A 22,779-nucleotide genomic window follows, 5' to 3' on the forward strand; every position below is an offset into this window, starting at 1 on the left:
ATTCAGTTGAGTGACTGTTTGGCTCACCTGGTTGAGGCGCTATGTCAGTAATCCTAACTTCGCAAGTCCGAGTCACATCCTCATCGAGGTAAGACAAAATTAATGAAGTTAATATTATTAAAATAATGTAGGTGCGAATGTAATGTAATATAGAAATTAGAATATAGATGATGGTGGTGGTATTGTAGAAATATTAAATAGAACATAGGATGAGGGGGAAAGAAGGAGAGAAAAAATAGAGTTTCCGGTGTTGTGGGTATGGGGCGCGAGGAAAGTAGTTTAAGACGGGATTGTTGCATTTTCTACCTACCCTAATGGGGCTACGCAACAGATGAACTCATTGTACATATTTTGTTACCCACATGCTTAAAAATCACAAGTACGATTGTATATTATGAATACTTCCTTGACTATTAGTACGGTTAACACACTAGATATTAGAATACAGAGATAAAATTCGAAGCATGTTGCGACGATACTGTCAACAATGAACAAGAGCGACTTCCGATTTTAAAGAATGGTCTGAAAACTTATGAAAAATATGTTGTAAAGATGTAAAAGGAAATAACATGTAGCCTAATTTCGCCCTTTCGATTTTTGTGGTAGCCTAAAAGGCACCTCGGAGACTAGACAATTTTATTGTCCTCTCATGTAGCCTAAATTGCGATAAATCGCCCAATCTGGTAATCCTGATGTTAATAACAGAACACATGAGGGGCATAATACTTAAGTGACTCGAGTATTTTCGAAGTCAAAAGATGCCACATTGTGCATGCTCCGAGCTGAAAGTTTTGGATGATATAATGAGATATTTGCTTCGATTTTCTGTTAAGTATTACAATCTATGCTGAGAAGGAATTTAAATTGTAGCCTGTTACGAATTGCGCTGGAGATCTTGAAACATTTTCGCCCTCTCAACAATATTATGTTCCTTGCTGTACACATCTCGGCAAAATGAATGGGCCGCCTACAATTTGTAAGTTCCTAATACATACATACATACATACATACATACATAGTACTGCGCATGTTCGTCCTGTCACAGCCGTAGTTCACCAGGTGACACATAATCAGGGTGACCAGGCTTTTTGAGGACATGTCCTCCTATTTAAGCTTTGGCATTTAAAAATATAACAAAATGTCCGGCATTTTTAAAATCGATGACTACTGAAAATTTAACTCCTCATAACACGTGTTGTTTCTTGTCCTTTACGGAAAAAGTACAGCTTTTTTTTTATTTCTGTTGGTAATATTTTCCCTAAACTAAATTTATCATATGTAATGCTCATAACCAGGACAATATTTAGTATTATTGTTTTCGTTTATATTGAGACTTGATATATTATACAGTATTATGGAAGCAATAACACACAAGTAACACTTGAAGCTCACCCAGGAATGTCGTTACCTGAAAATACTGTGGAATTACCCATTGTCCTCCTTTTGAATAAAAGTCCTCTCTTTTTTCATCATTTAGTCCTGCAAAGATATTTTTACATCTGGTAGTCCTGCACATAATTCAACCATTTAAATTTGCTATAAATCGTTTAAGAATCTTAAATATATTATAAAATCGAATGGAGGGTTGATTCTAGATACATCAAGGCTTCTGAAGAGTGAAATAGTAATAAAATTGATAATCCATGTTGAATCTTTCGTACACTACTTTTAACACTTGAATATAAATAATTGATTAAATAATATGCAGACAACATAATATACTGGCACAGATACATATATGACATACTCATACTGTACAAAGGAAACAAACGACAAATTCACAAACTACACCAATACATAAACAAAATACACCCAAAACTCCAATAAACACTGGAACTTGAAAACAATAACTCCATAAATTTCCTAGACATCACCATAACAAAAGTTGACAACAAACACACCTTCAAAATATACAGAAAACCAACCACCATCACCACCACCACACACATACACAACACATCTAATCACCCCACACAACACAAACATGCTGCATTCAGGACAATGGTACACAGATTACTCAACATACCCATGAGCCAACAACACTACAATGAAGAAGTGAACACAATCAAATACATAGCACAAGAAAATGGTTACAACCCAAACATAATAGACATCATAAGGAAGACAAAACAAAAACTCAACAAACAAAAAAACACACAAAACACAACACAAACACAACACACAAAATACATCACACTAACATACGAAAACAAAAACACACACAAGAACGCATCCTCATTCAGAAAACAGAAATACAACATAGCATACAGAACAGAAAACACACTACAAAGACATCTCAACACACAAACAACACAAACAAATAAATAAATACAACCACACAGGCATATACAAACTCACATGCAATAGTTGCGACAGTTTCTACATTGGACAGACAGGCAGATCATTCCAAACTCGATATAAAGAACACATTAAAGCAATAACCAGAGGACACAATACATCTACATAAGCCGAACACATAACTAATCCTAAGCACACATACAATAACATAAATACAGACATGGAAATCCTACATATACAACCCAAAAACCAAAAACTCAACACACTAGAACAATATGAAATATACAGACACACTAAAACACACCCCACTCAAATTCTCAACACACAGATCAATTTCAGAACACACACACTATTTGACACAACTCTTCATCACACGAATGCACCCACACAAGAAGCAGCGAAGTTGAGATAGCGCCGAGATCTAGTAAGCTCTGAGGATGGTGTCGAATAACACCGAAACAGCTGTAAGCCGCACATGCTTACATAATTAACATGAGTAAGATCGCCATTTAATCACTTATTTAAAATTGATAAATACAAAATGAATCGGAGTAATATGAACAGGAAAATCACGTATTATGCCGATCAGGCATTAACAGTTTCAATAGCGTAGATTGTTGTGGCATGGGTCTACAAAACGAACAAATAGTATTGGTTCAAGTGTCTGACAATCTTAATTTTTTGAATTACAAATTTCCGATCATATGTCTCGCAAAGCTAGATTTATGTCACATCTCTTATAATATATGCTTGAACTCTAGTAAATGAAAACAGCCCTCTCCGACAGGACTTCGATTAGAGAAATGCCATTTTTTCTGATTAGGTAACTGGGTAACTGTCTCCAGTAGCAACAATAGCCCTGCCCTAATTTATCGTATAGATGACCACCGATTTGATGAACACTTTGTGAGATGACTTAACTGTCGGGTCGAATGAGTGTCGCGTGTTAGGGGTGGATGCGATACGATGGGCACTACTTCTGAAATGCATCCACAATCAGTTTACGGCAGAAGTCTACGAACACATTTTGGCAAATGTAATTATCCCTTCTGCCTGAGAATGATATTGAGAAGGAAAACTTTTCTTCCAGCAGGATAACCACCAGATATACAGAGCCAACTGAATTCAAAGATGGTTTACGAGGACACCTGATGTCGATTTAGTCGACTTGCCTCCAAATTCACCTGATATGAATCTGATTGAAAATCTGTGGGCTAAGGCCGGGTGCACACAGAATCAGACGCGGCGCGGCGCGACATTTTGTCTCGTGGTACTTGTCTCCCATTGATTTCTTATGATGTGGTGCACACAGAATCAGACGCGGCACGACGGTCGCGAGGAGACACAAGGCGACACGAAGAGACAACATCGAATTACTGCTTGAAGTTGGTCGCGAGGAGACTGTCTGATAGCGGCAGTGTACTGCGCATGCGTTAGTAGTGGCTATGATTGCACGCTTTCATTATCTACAAAAAATACTATTGTTGTGTAGTGCACATTATTCATAATGGAGCTCGATGAGGATAAATTAGTTGATTTAATACAGGAAAGATACATTCTGTACAATCTTTGAAACAATATCACGAGAATAATGTGGTTTCTGAAAATATGTGAAAAATTGCAAATGAGATGAAAGCACCAGGTGAATAATAATTTATAATATTTATAATAATAACACTGCGTAACAAATGTTAACATTTTTTTTTTTTTTTTGCGCTAGGCATGTGATATATATTTTCTACATAATTTGAGCCTCCTGAATACGAATACTGTATGGCAATAAAAACAGTTGTTGGTTACGGTTTTTGAGAAATTTTGGAATTTCTATCTATTCAAAATATTGTTTTATATAATGACAATAAGGCTAAATATTCACTGTTCAGAAGATTACAGCTTTCTTTTTCTCCATTTTCTTTTACACTGGGCATCAGGTACATCAGGAGCTAAAGTCCAACAATAGTCTGCTAGCATATTGGTACTCCATTGTCCTTGGTATCTTTTTTTCCATAGTTGAAATTTCTTGATAGAAGCGCTCATCATGCTCATCACTGAAATCGCACAATTCTCGGGGAAAAAAAAATCAAGATGTGAGTGAAGGAAGTGAATTTTCAGGGAAATTTTACAATCCCTAGTTTAATACGCCAACAGTAAATTTTTCACTAGTTCTTCATAGTTCTCACTTCTACAGTTATCCAGAAAATTAATTCAACCTCCTTGAATGCAATCCAGATGGCTCTCTTTTTTCCTTCCAGCAAAGATTCGAAGTGATTGTCCATTATTTCTCTAATTTGTGGTCCATTGAGAACTCCCTCTTTTATTTTTGAATCACTAATAGCAGGAAATTTTAAGGAATGCGCGCTGGTCCGAGTCCTCATGGGGGAAGAAATTTTCTCATGAAATTTCGGCCAGTGTATGGGACCGGTGCCCACCTAGCATCGTGATGCACTTGGGGAGCTACGATAGGTAGTGAAAGCCAGATATAATGACTGGGGAGATCATCGTGCTAACCACACGATACCTCCATTCTAGTTGGATGATCGTCCACCTCTGTTTTGGCATGTGGACTTGAGGCCAGCAGCCGGCTGGTCGGTCTGGGCTCTTCACGGGGTGTAGCGCCACGGATTATTAATAGCAAGAATATTTTCCTGGATATTTTTAAATGCTTCAGTTTTATAATTTATCCCTTTAACAAAATTCTTCATTAACCCTAACTTATTGTGTAAAAGGAGTAAAATTACTTCGCTTTGAGGTACAAGGGGTTGATGTATAACATTTTTCTTCCTTGGCTCTAGTGATTGTCGTTTTATTTTATAATGCTTATCTCGAGCGCGAGTCCACACCTGTGGAGTAACGGTCAGCGCGTCTGGCTGCGAAACCAGGTGGCCCGGTTAGAATCCCGGTTGGGGCAAGTTACCTGGTTGAGATTTTTTCCGGGGTTTTCCCTCAACCCAATACGAGCAAATGCTGGATAACTTTCGGTGCAGGACCCCGGGCTCATTTCACCGGCATTATCACCGTCATTTCATTCAGACGCTAAATAACCTAGATCGTGAAAAAGCGTCGTAAAATAACCCAATAAAATAAAATAAAAATAAAATATCTGGAGCGCGACTGTCCAATTCGTACAGAAAGCAGCAAAATTTTGTGTAGCCTAATTGCATCCCAAAAAGCATTGCTACAACCTTCAAATCCGCACATATAAACCATTCGTACTTTGAATATTATCATTAAAGCACACTTTAAAGAAATAGCCTACACGTCCTACACAGAATACTAACACCACAGAAATATCCTGGTAAACTGAAGCGTTTTCATACGGCGAACCTATTTCTTCCCCTCCAAATGGAACCGAAAAGGCCAACAAAACAATTTCCGCTTCTAGAAGTGGTTTTGACATGGTGATATATTGCATAATATAAACTACAGTAATGTAATTAAGCTCACCGTGAAAGAAATGTACATCTCAAGTAAAATCAGGTAAACTCAAGTGAATTTATACCGCGAACCTGTTTCACTCCCTCGAAATAGACTCGTAGAAGGGCAATAAAATAATTGCCCTTTCTACAAGTGCTTCTAACATGGTGCCCTACATATACTACATTTGTTTTCACATAATGTGTCTTGACATTTGTAAAACAAAATATTTACACACCTAATACGGTGATTTTTAAATAAAATATACAAAAATTAATTATATTGTGCATCTCGAAAACCCGAAGTGATGGAACATTTTGCTTGTTATTTTTTAATTCAGGAGGTCTAAATTATTAAGAATTTGTTAGTTTTATGTCTGGCGCAAAATGACTGTTGACCAGTGTAATTTGTAGTAAGCCTAATTCTCTGCTCTAAACTATCACTCATTATTGATTTAATATATTATTTTTCTTTATTGTGAGTCGTGAAGTAGTCATAACATAAAAAATGACGTTTGTGCAGTACATTTTAATTTTAAGACTCTTTCAATCGTATAGCCTAGATTTTTAGGAGCTTGCGTCCTTAGGAAATAATAAGCAACTACAATAGAATTTTTCATATAGACAGTCCTCTATTATTGACGCCATTTTCTAGCCTAGGCCAGTTTTCCAAACCCACACAGCCACCAAATCAGTTGTCGCGAGCAGACAGTTTTAAGCTGTCGCGAGGCGTTGTAAAGCAAAACATAGCGTCGCGCCGCGTCGCGTCTGATTCTGTGTGCACCCGGCCTAAGAGTCAAAGGGATTCTACGCTCTACTTGGGCAGAACAACTGCCCGTTCTGACAGCTGACGAATTGTGGGACAGAGTTCTAGATGCGTGGGAGGAAGTGGACACGAATGAAGACTTGTTCCATAATCTTGTAGATGTGCCATGCAGAATGAGGCAGTTGTTGACGCAGGTGGTTTTTGGATGAGATACTAGTTCCTACAATGTCTTTTCTGTTTATATATTTGTTTATGTATTTATATTTGATATGCTTCGGTTTTTTGGACATGAAACAATTATTGCTTTTGTTTATACAGGCCAGGTCTCGCTTGTTAATAGCCTGGTAATGCACTAGTGATGTGCAATAATATTTCTACTATAGAGGCATAACGAAGTTTATTAGGCAAATTCCCTTTAACATATAAAATAAAGCAATTAAAAATTTAAATAAAAGTAATTTTACTTTACCGGAAGGCAAACTCACAACCTATGGTACAGAAAGCAGACATGTTACCCTTAAGCCACAAACCATCATAAGGCTGACCATATTGTAGATGGACGACTTTCAGTGAACAAAATCACAGCAATGCCTTCAAGTGCAGTTCATTTACACATGGGAATCATGCGGCAGAACTTTGCATTTCTAATGATCAAGAGTTGGCCCATTATTTTGCCACGAAGTGTACCTCCATAGTGCGTCATTTCTCATTATGGCAACAACTCCTATACTGCGGACAATTTAAACCTTGCAATTATATATATATATATCTGTGTGTGTGTGTGCGTGCGGGGCGCGTCTTCCGACTCAAAGAATGTAGAACTTTACTCTCTTTGTCTTTACTCTTTCCAATTCTGCACACCTCATCACCAAATTACCTTTCGTCTCGTTTCTTTTATCTATACTCTAACCACGATGTAAATACCAGATCACTTATCTGTGCTACCCAAAGTATACCCCATTATAAAACATCTTATTATTCCTATGTTCTACAGTCTCCACCTTGCGACAATGAAATTCCTTGTCACAGACTATTAGGATACCTCTGGCTCATATGTACATCTATTATTATCAGGCAGTACATCTCACTTGACGATGTGCGTCAGAGGAAGAACAGCAATTGTCTGTATACATCTGAAGTCTGATTAATGTAATATGTAGCTAGTCAGTGATGTATGCAATGGAGGAAGAAAGGAGCTGGCCAACCTACCCTATTATCTCCTGGCCTAGTTACCTCATAAGTAGTGCCATATTGGTATCATTTGTGAGGTTCAGACTTGTCTTCAGACAGTTGATTAAACAACAAAGTATTAGGGACTGCAAGACAATAAACACTTTTGAAATAGCTTGAAGGATAACCTTAGCAATTCATTTCAGTTATACTGACTTTATCATGTAGTCAGGGACTATTAATTTCTTTTTTTAGACATGCATCCTAATAGCACTGTATTTTCACAATTTTATTGTTCTGATCATTTCTTCATATTATCTAGCATTATTTGAAATATGTTAACATTCTATGTATATTAGTTTAATTTTGCTACCGGTACGCAGTTTGTATCTTGTTTTTTAATTAATAGTTCATAGTAGCCTATTTCATTGTTTAATTCATGAGTAGCTCTTCTATACATGTAACTTTTATTCAAATCAAATTGTTGCATTCTTTGTAGCTTACATATGTATGCATATTTTTTGCTGGTTGAGTGGAAGAGAAGACCTTATGGCCTTAACTCTGCCAGCTGAAATAAATTACCATTGTTGTTGTTATTATTATTATTATTATTATTATTATTATTATTATTATCTTTATATTTATAAAAATTATAATTTATAGTATTCAGTATATTACTCTCGTCATCACTTTCCCTGAATAAAAACACATGTTCCATGGTCATCAAATTAACGGTAAAAACATCGTTTCATTTCGAAATATGGCAAGTAGTAGACTAATACTGCATACCGGCAATTAAAGAAATTAATGTACATGCATACGTCATGTATTGAAAGAATGTAACAAACGTTAGCTAACCTAGAATAACCTAACCAAACATAATGTAAGCTATGAGTGCTTTAGTGTAACACTATTTGCTAACAACTCACAATAGTTTCTGTGAAATTAATTCATACTGTGAGCATGATTTTGAAGTCCGTATTTAACATTATATTTTATTTTGTGAAACCTTCCATTTTTAACCATTTAATAGAATGATTTTTTCTCAAATTTTACCGGAGAACTTTCTTTCACTATATCTAAACTAAAATAATTTAATTTGAGAAGAGATACTTAGGTTCTTTGAAATAATAAATTTTAAGTACTAAGACACTCTCTTTTTGAAATTCCTCCCCCCCCCCCCCGCAGATTTTGCAATTTTTATGTGACAATTCTTCTGCACCTTTCATATATTTTCTTTTGTTATATTTCACAGAGAAAAGTGAAATGTGCGAGGCTGGTACACACATGCCTTAATCACAGTACTAGATGCCGTCTTGAGAGAAATAAGACTGACTGGCTAAATAAAAGATGTCTCTTTCAGACGGCATTAACGAGGAGTAAAGTAATTCCTTTTAACTTAACGGATATTGGAGAAGGCATAAATGAAGTAACAATCAAGGAATGGTTAGTATGTGTTTATGGAACAAATATATTGCTTTAACATACTGTAATATTAAATCAAAATATATTTGATTCTCGAATATGGATATTAATTTGCAAATTATCACATATTTCTTATATATCACATTCAGATCATTTTGATATAATTGGATTAGGATGTGTTTAACTAAGAAATTATATATGATATGATATATGACATGATATGATATGATATGAATGATATGATATTATATATGATATATGATATGATACGATATGATATGATGTCAACATTTACATCCATGTAATATGGACCTCACAATTTTGTATCAGGTGCCACAATTACATTCATTACAGATATACCTTTTGTAGATGCTCTTATAATTTAATTTTCGACTCCATTTAAATTTATCAGCTTTCCCACCTTTAAAAACTAACAACTTAATTTAGATCATTCAAAATTGACACTTTTACGACTCTGTTCTTGATTTTCAGTTCACTTATATCGAACACACACTGTTTCCAATAATACTTGTTACTAAAACTTACTACACCATTGTCCAATATGTTCGTTATTATGTCTGTTTCTTGTGTACATTCCATTTTCAGATCTCACTAATTTTCTACATATTAAACGTCGCTATCCTAGCTAGCCTCCCCAGCCATGCTCCTCACCTATTTTCATTATCTCTATCGTTTTACTTAACTTCCTATTACACTCCTCTAATTCATTCAGAATTGACACTTTTATCACTCCATTCTTGATTTTCAGTTCACTTAGTCTATATCGAACACACACTGTTTCTAATAATACTTGTTACTAAAACATATTACACCATTGTCCAATATGTTCGTTATTATGTCTGTTTCTTGTGTACCGGTACATTTCATTTTCAGATCTATAAAAAATTATATAATAGTTCAAGTATAATGGGTTAAAGGAACAACATATACATAGCTGTACTGAATCTGTTGTAACCTTCACGTGGCAGCATTGCGTAATGTTGGTAGTAGGAGATGAGACGTTGCCACAATAACCACTACACAAAGTTGATTTAACTTACGCGAAGTTTGCTTTTCTGCTCCATTAATTCAAATCGTAATTATTATGTAACTCCTTTCTTTATTACTGTCTTCTTTTTTGTAAGTTTTTTATGTTCACTATATTATATTATCTGCAGGAATCAAGGTATGCCCATATTAAGGGACAAATTCCTTCTGCTCGTAAAATTGACGAATCCTTCACACCAATTCTGATAATAATAATAATAATAATAATAATAATAATAATAATAATAATAATCTTTATTGTCATTGAATGAAAAACTTCACTATAGACATTGTCAAATGTTACAATCTTACTGCAATACATTTCATAGATATACAAAATGCCTGACTATTTACGCAAAAAATTATCACTACACGAGTTATCATTTTCTGAATGAGGTCTTTTTTGCAACATTTCACAGCAGCACTGCAAATTATTTTTAACTTTATAATACAAACATACAAATTGTGTACATGGTAGTAACACCATGTAACACAGCATGTAGCAAACTGACAACACAGCAAAGCCCCATATAGAAGCAGCAGCAGCAGCAACTGATAAAAAAATATTATGTTCTTATTGGTTCAGAATGCTACCATACAGCATTTTTCAAATTTTTCTTAGGAAGGGTTGCCAACACAAACAAGAACTGTCAAGTGCAAGGTTACAATGGCCTGAGTATAGAAATATAAAATTCTGAGGCAAGGTATTTTGGAATAGCACCAAAGGTCATTCATTTTTAAAGCACTTTGTCTGTGTTCACAGCAATCCAATAGTTTGACAAAACCTGCAACTCTATCAAGAATGCATTCTTTTGATAATGCACAAAATTAATTGCTTTATATAAAATGTTCACTTCAGTGGAACTCATAACATTAAAAATGAAAATATTCTCCTATAATTTCTTACTGATGATAGTATTTTATGTCAATTTTAAGCAACACTTTTCACCTGGTGCCACACTAACACCACGTGACTTAAATCTGCATACATTTCACTCACCATATACTTGAGCTTTTTATATAATATTCTAGGGGGTTGTAGTTGAATTTGAGAATACATATAGTGTGTCGAACAGTAAATTGTGAATAAATTAAGCATGTGAACTTATTGTTACTTGAAATCTTATTATAAGAAAAATCACTATGACACAGTAAAATAGTTTTGACATGGTTACAGTTTACAGTATTACCAAACGAACTTTATTGTGTCATAGTGCTGGGAAACCACACTAATGTGACTATCTTATTGTGTGTTTTTGATGAGGATTTGACTAATGATAAGAGTTTACACTCTCTTGAAACTGTACAAGAAAATGGAGAAGTAAGCCTAAATGTTTTTCTTTTCAAGAAAATATGTCAGAAATTGTTCATGCTATTCTGTTGACTTCTGTCCTCGTTGAAATTCTTCTTCTTCTTCTTCTTCTTCTTCTTCTTCTGAATTAGTATTACAGCCCAACAGAGCCTTGACTTCATTAATGATTCTCTTCCATTCTTCACGATCCTCAGCCTGCTTCATCCAGTTCTGGATTCCAAATCTTGCCAAACATTGAAATAATTATTGACTGAAAAAATGGAACAATATAAATTAACAATTTAATTTATCATTTTATTAATTAATATTAGAGGAGAAAAAATTCGCTCCGGTGCTGGGGATTGAACCCGGGTCCTTGGTTCTACATACCAAGTGCTCTAATCATTGAGCTATCCCGAAGTTCAATCCACAGCACTGGATCGAATCCCTCTCCTCCAGTGTTTTTCCCTTTGTTTCCTGACTTCAAGTTCGACATGTGTGTTGACATTTTTTTATATTAAGTCAACTGCCATTATACAAGGAGTGCACTCAGTTGTTCTTCGAGCAACAGTGCATATTACTGTGTAATCCCGGCCACCAAGTCACTCAGCTGAGTGCGCTCCTCGTATAATGGCAGTTGACTTAATATAAAAATGTCAACATACAGTACATGTCGAACTTGGAGTCACGAAACAAAGGGAAAAACACTGGAGGAGAGGGAATCGATCCGGTGCTGTGGATTGAACTTCGGCGTAGCTCAATGGTTAGAGCGCTTGATATGTAGAACCAAGGAACCGGGTTCAATCCCAGGCTCCGGAGCGAATTTTTTTCTCTAATATTAATTGTTACCATAACAGACATTCTGTAGGACCCCAAAAAAAATAATCTTTACATAGATTATCATTTTATGCCTAACCACCTACTCGTAAGTAATACAGAAGTTAAGGTGCTATACAGATACTCCAGACGTGAATATTAGTGGAACATAAATAGAATATTCTTTAACGTATTACCTCCTAGTTCTATTAAGTTCTACGAACAATGCCATAAACAATCATAAATATTTGCAGTTCTTGCTCTGTCCTCAAGCCTCTTGTTTTTCGAAGGTTTCTTGCAGTTATAGTAAGGTTACCAGATTTTTTTCACAATTTTCAGGGACACATATCGACATATAAAAAATACCAGTATTTTTAACATTTTTGTTATATTACTATTCACTTATACTGTTTTTATACAATTTAAAGAAATAAAATACTGGTATTCATTCTATTTACAGACCGAACTACTGTCTTTTTTTTTTTTTAAGAAGAATGCATTTCTTTAAAAGGTCTTATCCAGATCCCAATTTTTTCAGCAAATTTCTGACAAGTCATGATGAAGTTGGTTAAGATAGCAAGCATGGCATGAACAGTTTCTAAATTCATTCCTGATTTTTGGGATATTCACATCATGTTCATTGAAGAAACACTCTCCACTGAAGTATTATTTCCAAGCCACAGAGATAGTTCAGTCAACTTCTGGAATTATGCACAGGGAATCACTTTCTCAGAAAAAAATAAAAATTCCACTCTGTTTTGAGCAAGAAGTAGAGTTTTCTTCATTCCATTTTAGCATTTTCCCTGAAGTCACATATTTCTTCAAGCAGTAAATTTCATCAAATAAATTATATTCATCCAGGTCAAGTCATCTACATTTGAAGAAAAATAATGAACTGTCTCTTCCGATTTGTCTTTTTTCTACAAGAGGTCTCAGCAATGTAACTGCATTTCAAAGATAACTTGTGAACGAATTACAGAAACAGCATTTTGATAAAATATACCAGCGACACTGAAAATTCTGTTGTGAAATAAGAGCCACTTCTAAAAATGACCAAAATCTGCTTAATTTATAGTGAAATAAATAAATGTATCTTATTTTCTGGAGTTCATTTTTTTATTAACTTCGATAACAACAGAGGATTCGACTGCAGTTACGTCCTCACCTTCATTTTTAATTATGGCATCATGAAAAAGCGGCAAAATTGCATCAGCACAATTTATCGCAGCAATGTGGAAAGATCATTAAACCATAAAAATGAAATAAAAAGCAAGATGTAAAATAATAAAAATCCGTGGACATCTGGGAAAAAATTATTAAATCCAGGGACATTCCAGAGACGAATTTTGTCTAGGGAAAGGAAGCAAAATTAGGAGACTGTCCCCAGAAAATCGGGACATCTGGTAACCTTAAGTGACAGTGGTCCTCCTCGGTTTTAGAGAGCTTTTTGTATTGAAACGGTACTTTATATTAAGTTGTTTCGGATGTTATAATGAAATAGTACACGAAAGTTTTCAACTTATCTAAATATACAGTAGAAAAGATGGTTTTTGCATTCTGTCTGATCATGTCTGTCTGTTCAGAAACTTCTCGAAAACAATTGGAGCATTGTTGATATTCATTATCTACAAGTTAGTTCGTGCAGGAATGATGAACCTCGAATATAATGCAGGAATATTATTGATAATATGACAAAAATTGAGGTGTGAAATTAGTACTGATCTTGTATTATATCTCTTCCTCTATGCAACATCATAGTTTACGGTAAGGGGAAAGAGATAGCAAAAGATTGTACTAATCTGTGAGAAAAAGTAAGTCTAAACTCTCAGCTTACATTCAGAGCATTGAAATGAATGCAACCAAATATCTTTTGTTTTGCTTTTTAGTAATCTGACACCTATGTCCATGATAAGCCAATTGAAACTCCGCGGTCAGTCACCAGCAGAGGTATAATACAATATTAGGGGAGAGTCGGGTAGTATCGGACGTCGGGTAATATCGGACACTGAGTTTCTTTCATCTGCCACACAATGATTGTACCTGATTGACATGGTTACATTTCTGTGATGTCGCATAGAGAAACGTAACCATGTCATTCAGGTACTACCATATGGTGGTAGATGAAAGAAACGCACTGTCCGATATTACCCGATGTCCGATACTACCCGACTCTCCCCTAGTAATTACAAAATGTCATGTTCATGACACCGATTCTTATTTTGTGATAATTATACATAATGTTTAGTTTTCAAGAAATCTGTTTCAGATGAGACATTTTCTTGCATCATCATGTCTAATATTAAGTAAATTTTTATATTAATTTCTTCTTTGCTTTTTATAGGTATGTTAAAGTAGATGACAGGGTATCACAATTTGACAACCTCTGTGAAGTACAAAGTGACAAGGCTTCTGTAACTATAACAAGCCGATATGATGGAATCATCAGGAAAATATATTATAATATAGATGAAACTGCTACTGTTGGGAACCCACTGGTAGATGTTGAGGTGGATGAAGGCTCAGGCAAGTTAAAATTAAAAAATGCATTTTATATAGAGTGAATGATACCCACATTACACAATACATTTCTTTTAATAAAGACAAGAAACTTTCGTATTTAAATAAATGTCCAGTATTCTGTCTTTTTCACAGAATGAGGACTGATATGTTGGAAACTGCTGCAACATTGTAAATACACTTGGATAATTTATATTCAGTAGCAAGGAGTCTAGTTGCTTGATTGAATGGCTGTCATTTTGGCTTATGGAATAGTGGATGTGGGGTTGTGAATTTATATAATCTTGAGTTACGAATTAAGTTACAGATGTAAAGGTAAAGGTATCTCCCTTCACGAGCTACGAAGGCGCATGGGGGACATGAGGTAGAGCTCCATGCTTTCATGACCTCGACACTAGACTGAGATGATGTGGTCGGCACCATATTGGACCGCCTTCTACTCCTAGGAAAGACTCATATTTAGTTTGATAGGAGGCTGGGATCATTCTGGAAGTACTATCAATGTGAAAAATTTCATCACCGCCTTGCAATGACTCCAGAACCTTTCAGTCTGTAGCCACTTGCTCTACTGAATTACCCAGCTGCTGTAATCACAGATATTTTTTAGATAATTCTAGGTAAATTTCAAGACTATCGAACTAATTTGATTTAGTTCAGATTAAAAACAGAATTTTAGTACAAGGTGACTCAGAAAGGAATGCGTTTTTGTTTAAATAACGCACCAACTATTATAGTAGAGGGTTTGAGACAAGTTTCCAATGGTAGAAGTGGCCTTAGAAAATCAGCAACAATGGATCATTTCACTGGTGGAGATCGTGTGTTTTGTGTAATGACATTTTACGAGAACAACCATTCTTTCATATCTGTTCAACGTCGATTTCGGGCACATTATAGCCTGCACAACATTAATCAGTGTCCAAGTACAAATCTCATTTAACAATGGATGAAAAATTTTAAGTCAGTGGCTCAGCAACATCCTGTGGTTGCCATAGGAGCATCACAGGTGAGGAACCGAGTGCTTTTGACAATTTGAGGCATGTCATCCACTGTGATCGGTGTGCAAATGAGCTGCAAGTGCAAGAAATGGCAACAATCCCTCAGCAGATGTGTGAACATGTTAGTGGATGAACTATGTTACGCTTGGAGGAGTGTCAACAACATGAACAACATCTGGGTGATGTGATTGTACACAAGTAATTTCCAAAGATTGTATTTTAAGTTTGCACGCTCTGTGTGTGTGTGTGTGCGTGCGTGCGTGCGCGTGCGTGCGTGTTTTTTTTTCAGTAATCAAACAAAACAGAGTTATCAATTTTCTAAAAATGCATTTCTTTCTGAGTCACCCTATACATTCACATCGGCCTTATTGAAAGATTTTGATTTTCTTCGAGGAAATGAAGTGAGGCATAAGTTATGTTATTGTTGCTTTATGAAATTATTAAACCAAGAGAACTGCAATAAATTTTTGTTGTTTAATTTCATGTAATGCGAAATCAATGAACTAAAACTTAACAAGAAGTAAATAATAAAATTCTCAAAATTTCAGTTAAAAACAAATAAATGCCTAGGGGATTGAACCTGAAACTTTTTATAAACAAAAACTAACCATACACCCAAATAGCATCTCTAATTCTTGAATGAGCATCAGTAAAGAATATTTCATTGTTGCCATTTTCTCAATTGCAATCCATATTTCTGAGGAAAATAAAAAAGAATATGAATGTATGTAAATAGAAAATGGTTTTGATTCTCAACACAGAATCAAACCGTGGAGTGCATGTCTGCAGATTTTTCTTCATCTCGTTTTCTTTCTCTCTTTCTCCCCTCCTCTCCCTCTTCCTCACCCTATCTAGCTACTCATCTCCCATACCCTCTCCCACTTCTCCCCCTTTCCGACTCTCCTATTGTCACCTTACACTTCTCCACCTCTCTTACACATAGTAGTTAATTGTATGTTTACTTCTCGTAATTACATTATTTGTTTTTCTTTGCTTTTTTTGCTTTAAAAATGATGAATTTCAAACATTGAAAATAATATAGTGAATAAGAAAAAGCATTGAGATTTAGTGCTGTTATGTTGTGACTTATTTATAGATACTTAAAGACAGGTAATAATAAAGGAAAGCCAATCTATAATTTAAGAAAATAGTATATTAGTGGGGGAAAAAATAGCAGAGGAATCTGCATTGAGAAAGGACCGAGAGTAGTGACTGAGTAATAAGTGTAGATTATGGTGTTTATATTTAACTAGAAGGTAAAGAATAGTGCGTAATGTAATGAATTAAAGAGTAAGGTGAACTAGGAGTAGGGGTTAGACATGATATAGGTCAGTAGGATTTAGGAAGTAATGAAGAAAGAAGGGAAGTCAATGAGGGATAGGAAACATGAAATTAATTTATATCATAAGTATAATACAAAGAAGAGTTAACAATGGTAAATGAAGAGGAATTGTAGAGCAAATAGGGATGGAATTAAATAGTAAATGAAATTGTTAGGAATAAGTAAGGGGAATTAGAATAAGATATGATTAGTACGATAGTGAATGTAGATATTAAATTATGAAATGTAGGGAGTGATAACTGAAATTAATAGATATGTACGGACACATTATTGATTAACAAAGGGATGAGCATGCATTGGTCACTTAATTGCCTTAATGTATAGATGTTGTAAGTAGTGTAAGAACAGGATGGCTGGCCCGAATATAGGAATGTGAAGGGCCAGCAGGACTGAATATATTGGGTGACAATAAATCTTATTCATATTATTCATACTTAAAGGAAAGAAAGGAAGGGAGGGAGGGAGGGAATGAGGAAGGAAGGAAGAAAGAAAGAAAGAAAGAAAGAAAGAAAGAAAGAAAGAAAGAGTAGTAGAGAGACAGAGGAGGAAAATATGTGTTCTCATTTTATTTATTTTTTACATTTACAGTATTTAATTATTTGTTAAATGTTAACAATTTTTAGCTTTTAAACTGTAAGTACAGCTACGAGCTGATGAGATGGCCAATGTCAGGAAAGCTATTTATTAATGACCTCTAGATTGAGATGCATGGGCAAAGAGGAAAGATAACCTATTCAGCGTGGCGATATAGTGTTATTATGCATAGATTTAGCACTTAACATACAATAAGAGCAGGTTACCAAATAAAAATGCATCATTGTTCATGGGTGATAGACACGTGTGTGGCTGAAATCAAAACAGTCCTGCCTTAGCAGATAAGATAGCATACACTGGATGCCTTCTCGTCAGCTCGTAACTATAGCACTATTGTGGCCCTTGAAGCCGCTTGTTCTACTTCAATGTTTAAATAGTTATTATAACCAATAATAATATAGAATAAATATGAAACTTCACAGAAATGGAAAATGAATGGGACAACCACAAGTATAATGTTGTTTTCGCATTTAGGGTGTGTGGGACTCACCTCCTGAATCCAGTTGATATCTTTTTCCTCACATACTCTTGGAAATATAACTGCGCTAGACACAGCTGTCTTCTCAGGATTTCATTATCACTCCATCATTTTAATTATAAGGAATAAACCCTGCAATTGAAAGAATAATTAAAAACGAAAAATGAAATGGGAATAAAAATAAAATATAAACCTTGTTTTTTTTTAATTGGGTTATTTTACGACGTATCAACATCTAGGTTATTTAGCATCTGAATGAAATCGAAGGTGATAATGCCGGTGAAATGAATCCGGGATCCAGCACCAAAAGTTACTCAGCATTTGCTCGTATTGGGTTGAGGGAAAACCCCGGAAAAAACCTCAACCAGGTAACTTGCCCCAACTGGGATTCGAACCCGGGCCACCTAGTTTCGCGGCAGACGCGCTGACCGTTACTCCACAGGTGTGGATTAAACCTTGTTAATGAAAGTAAGTTATGTTTGGTAGAATAAGGATATGTGGTACCTTTATTCGTAAAATTCTTTTGCTATCCATAAATTGTATCTCTCTATGTGATGGCATGGGTGATGTCCAAGTGATCTTGAGCTAGTTATACAAACTTCATGTGAAATTAGATGATTGCACCTCTCTCAGCTCACTGTGGAATAAACTGTTGTGATAATGATTTTTTTTATTAGTAGTAAGGAAAGTCTCCCTTTCTTATCAGGTCAAGTAAGAAATAAAATAAACGGAGCAAAGATTTGGCATTTCCTGCTGATTCCAAGGTGAAGTTTATGATAGAAAAAAGGTGATGAGGGAGTTTTCCTTTAGTTACTTGAGTTTTGCCGTGCTGTTATTCTACTAAATTTTCATGATCTTTTATCTAGCTACACTCTCCTTTTCTTAAGCAATACTGCATTCACCAGGACAGTGACAGGTTATAATGTAGCATTTAATCTGTGCCTCTGCCGGCTATCATTCTTCTGCAAATTAGTAGAGGTGGAGTATTGATGACACGTGTATAATAGTGCCAGAAAACAATTGTTTTCTTCTCCTGGAAGGTTGCAATATCAGTTTTTCCAAGTCTTTGGGATGAAGCTTTGTAGTCGAAGTTTTTATAATAGATTATACTTTCTAAATATGTTGTATTTAGTTTTCAAATTGAAGTTCAGTCTTTAAAAGTTTAGTTTGCAGATTTGAGAACCTAAGAGCATTAAGTGACAGTTTTACTGCCTATAGCTACACTACTGGCTTCCATCATGTAATCTGCATGTGTCTCAGAAAGTCAACTGGGCAGTCACTCACGACTGTCATTAGTAGAGATAGGATATTCATGCACTATCAAGTCGTAAAATATGCATGCATACATGACTAAATATGCATAATGATAAAAAATATATATGCACTATAAAAATTGAAACTCACATTTTATTTTCAAATGACACTATGTACTACTTAATAGCCTATCCCTAATTTTCAGCAGTCAAGTTCATGCTTTCATCTGTCAAAAAATTTTTTGTATCTAGAAAATGACCTTTTTACGTCACAAGAAATAACAGGTGCAAATTTGATGAAATTTGAGATAAAATGAGGCCAAATTCCGTCTCTTCAAACAAAGCTATTTCCAAAGGAACTCTACATGTATTACAAACTAACTGTTTAAATTACAACATGTAAGGGGAAGCAAGTTGCACTATTGTCACTGAACTATCGGTACTAAGTATGGGAGCAATTCATGAGAGAAATTCTTCTAATAATAATTTTAGTCTCGGGGGCAGGGGGACCTTGTACAAAACAAGAGTTGGGGGTTATGAATTAGCTGGTAAGGTATAGGAGTTATTAGATAGAAGCCCTGCAGACCATTAGTCATTTCACTTATATTTTTCAGTAGACACTCAAATATTGTGAGCTCAGAAATACTAAACTCTAAGAGGCAACATTTATCAAATGCAGTATTATGTGATTTAACAGAAAATCTGCACTAAACTATAAAAAATGAACGTGATGTGCAAGATAAACCTCTAAATATTCTTTATTAGACGTAAAATCTTACAAACATGCATTATGCTTAAATTTATCCCTAAAAAGGACAAAATATACAAATATGCACGGAAAAAGTATAGCCTACTTATTTCAAATCACTAAGCCAGAAAATGGATATTTACAGAGTTTGAGAAGTGTAGCAATCATATAAATAAAAACGTCCATTTGCATAAAAAAATCTGTCTTTAGTTATTATTTGTTATTACATTAACAATAAAAATAAAATACATGGCTATATTTAAAACCATTCTACAAGAAATGCTATGTCATATAGAGTTTTATTGGTCAAAACATGTCACTTCATATGTTTTTTGTCTTGTTCACTTCCAGTCTCTCTCATTTTTCTAACGAATTAACCGAATTAACGCATTGTAAGGTAGCTAGGAATTTGACACCTGTTGTCTTATAAACCGAGATACATTCAATCCAATCACATGATCACCACAAAATAAATTCTCGCTTGTACTGAATGCCAAATCTAACAACTCCTTCTGTAAGGGCTGGTTAATTTAATTCTTTTGTCTTTTTCCATTGTAATCTCATTGCCACCTCAGACCTTGATATTATGTTAGCCAACATAAAGAGTGCTATGCACATAAGAGAAATTCATAACTCATAGCTGCACACAATATTGTGTTCCTTAGTGGTAAGGTTATAAAACAGGTGCTCAGTATCATAGACGAAATATGGTTATGTTACAAGTGCGCATGTAGTTCAAACTGTCATTAAAGAAACTGAATTCATTTAAGTGGTCTGGAAAGCTTTTAATAAGTAAAATATTTTGTTTGTAGGAGAAGAGACTTCAGATGTAAAATTGGAAAGTAAAGCATCAATAGCTACAGAAGAAAAGAAATCAACTTCAATCACTGAGGAAAATAAAGCAACCGAACTGTTGGGCAAAGTTCTTGCAACACCAGCAGTGAGAAGAATAGCAATGGAAAAGAATGTAAGTCTGTGATTACCATACAAATAACTTTCTTTCTCACCCACCTCTACTCATTGTCTGATACATTCATATGAACATGATTCATCCGTGTCTCTTCTCATTGCTGATAACTTTGCTGTGCTTAATGTTAGGCCTACCTGCAGTGTGATATGAAGAGGGATGTATGGATATAATCTGTCACATTATTATTATTATTATTATTATTATTATTATTATTATCATCATCATCATCATCTTGCTATTTCATTTAACATTTACTAAGCCATAATTTTATTATATTCGAGTATTGTTTCATAAGTCAAGGCAACATATCTTTCTCTGCTTAACCTCTAAACAATGTAGCAGGGACAGCCAAACTGTATTTCTTTGAGCAGGCATTTAAATTTTTGCTTAAAATCTTGGACAACCTTTAATGTTTTCTGATAAAATTATTATATAAACGCCATTTTAAAGGGACAGAAACAGTAATTTTGCACTGTTACCTTTATGTGCTAGTATATCACAATCATAATAATAATAATAATAATAATAATAATAATAATAATAATAATAATAATGTAACAAAAATATTAGAAAATGGGCTTTATTTGTACTTATATTTATGTTGAGGCCGCAACAGTGGTCTAATGGTTGGAGTGCTGGACTGCGGGTTCGATTCCTGGTGTAAACCTGATTTATAACTTTTGTTGGGAAAGCCCATGGTCCATATAAACAGGGGTTTCCACTAGGAGCTCCAGTTCCCCTGTTGCATCCCAACAAGTCTCCATCATCATCTCATTTCATCACGAGTGTAGCATATGTATAGGTCTGAAATGCAGGTAGTAGACCATTGATGATACAAAGGAGAAGAGTTCGGTCGGCACCATGGATTGGGTCTTGGCATAGCTCAGATGTCCTGGGTTCGATTCCCGCTGCCGGAACGGATTTTTGTCCAATAATAGGTATCTACATGTTGACTACATATAGTCTTGATCATTCAATGAGGATGGCGAGGCCTCATGTACAATGGAAATTAAATTTAAAAGTGGTCGCTACTCAGAATCTTTACTGATTTCCGAGTTATAGGGAGTTAAACAAAGGAGCTGAGAACTCACGACTCAGCCTTTTGTTGCAATCGCAACGAAAAATTCTTTCCTGAGTCTTCTTGTACTTCTTGTATCCATCTTGAGCTGTTCTAAGTAGATGAATATTATTCACAATGATAAATTTCAAATGAGATGGCATGTTTTAACACCGAATTAAGTCTATGGTAAACTTCGTCCACTTCCATGCTATCTGCTTAGAGATAGCGGTTCTGCTATTGAAGTAATGTGAAGTGAATTGCTCTGATTGACTCTTTCATCAATGACGTCAATATAATGTTAACTGTTTAGCGGATCAGTAGGATGCGAATACTCTCTATTATGCAAATCAAGATTTCAGGTATAACTCCCTGTAAAGTTGATTTGAATAATTTCGAGGGAAAAATTGTTCCGGAGCCGGGTATCGAACCCGGGACCTTTGGTTTAACGTACCAACGCTCTACCACTGAGCTACCTGGGAACTCTAACCGACACCGATCCAATTTTTCCCTCTATATCCACAGACCTCAAAGTGGGCTGACAACCGTCAAGCAACCAACTTCGAGTGCACACTAACTCCGTGTGACTTAAATTGTGG

The 22,779-nt window shown here is 35.1% G+C and overlaps 1 protein-coding gene across 2 annotated transcripts in view; it reads left to right on the forward strand.

Moving 5' to 3' along the window:
* The window catches only part of Dbct (Dihydrolipoamide branched chain transacylase E2), a 44,457-nt gene that overhangs the window by 6,403 nt on the left and 15,275 nt on the right, over positions 1–22,779 (forward strand). The window contains exons 2-4 of one of the 2 annotated variants that reach the window (XM_069837722.1): positions 8,903–9,093; positions 14,568–14,749; positions 20,966–21,120. In XM_069837722.1, coding sequence (XP_069693823.1) covers positions 8,903–9,093; positions 14,568–14,749; positions 20,966–21,120 — 528 coding nt within the window. The remainder of the gene's footprint in view (positions 1–8,902; positions 9,094–14,567; positions 14,750–20,965; positions 21,121–22,779) is intronic. The other variant, XM_069837723.1, reaches the window with a different exon arrangement.

This window comes from Periplaneta americana, chromosome 10 (genome assembly GCF_040183065.1).
Source record: "Periplaneta americana isolate PAMFEO1 chromosome 10, P.americana_PAMFEO1_priV1, whole genome shotgun sequence".
In the NCBI taxonomy this organism is placed as follows: Eukaryota; Metazoa; Arthropoda; class Insecta; order Blattodea; family Blattidae; genus Periplaneta; species Periplaneta americana.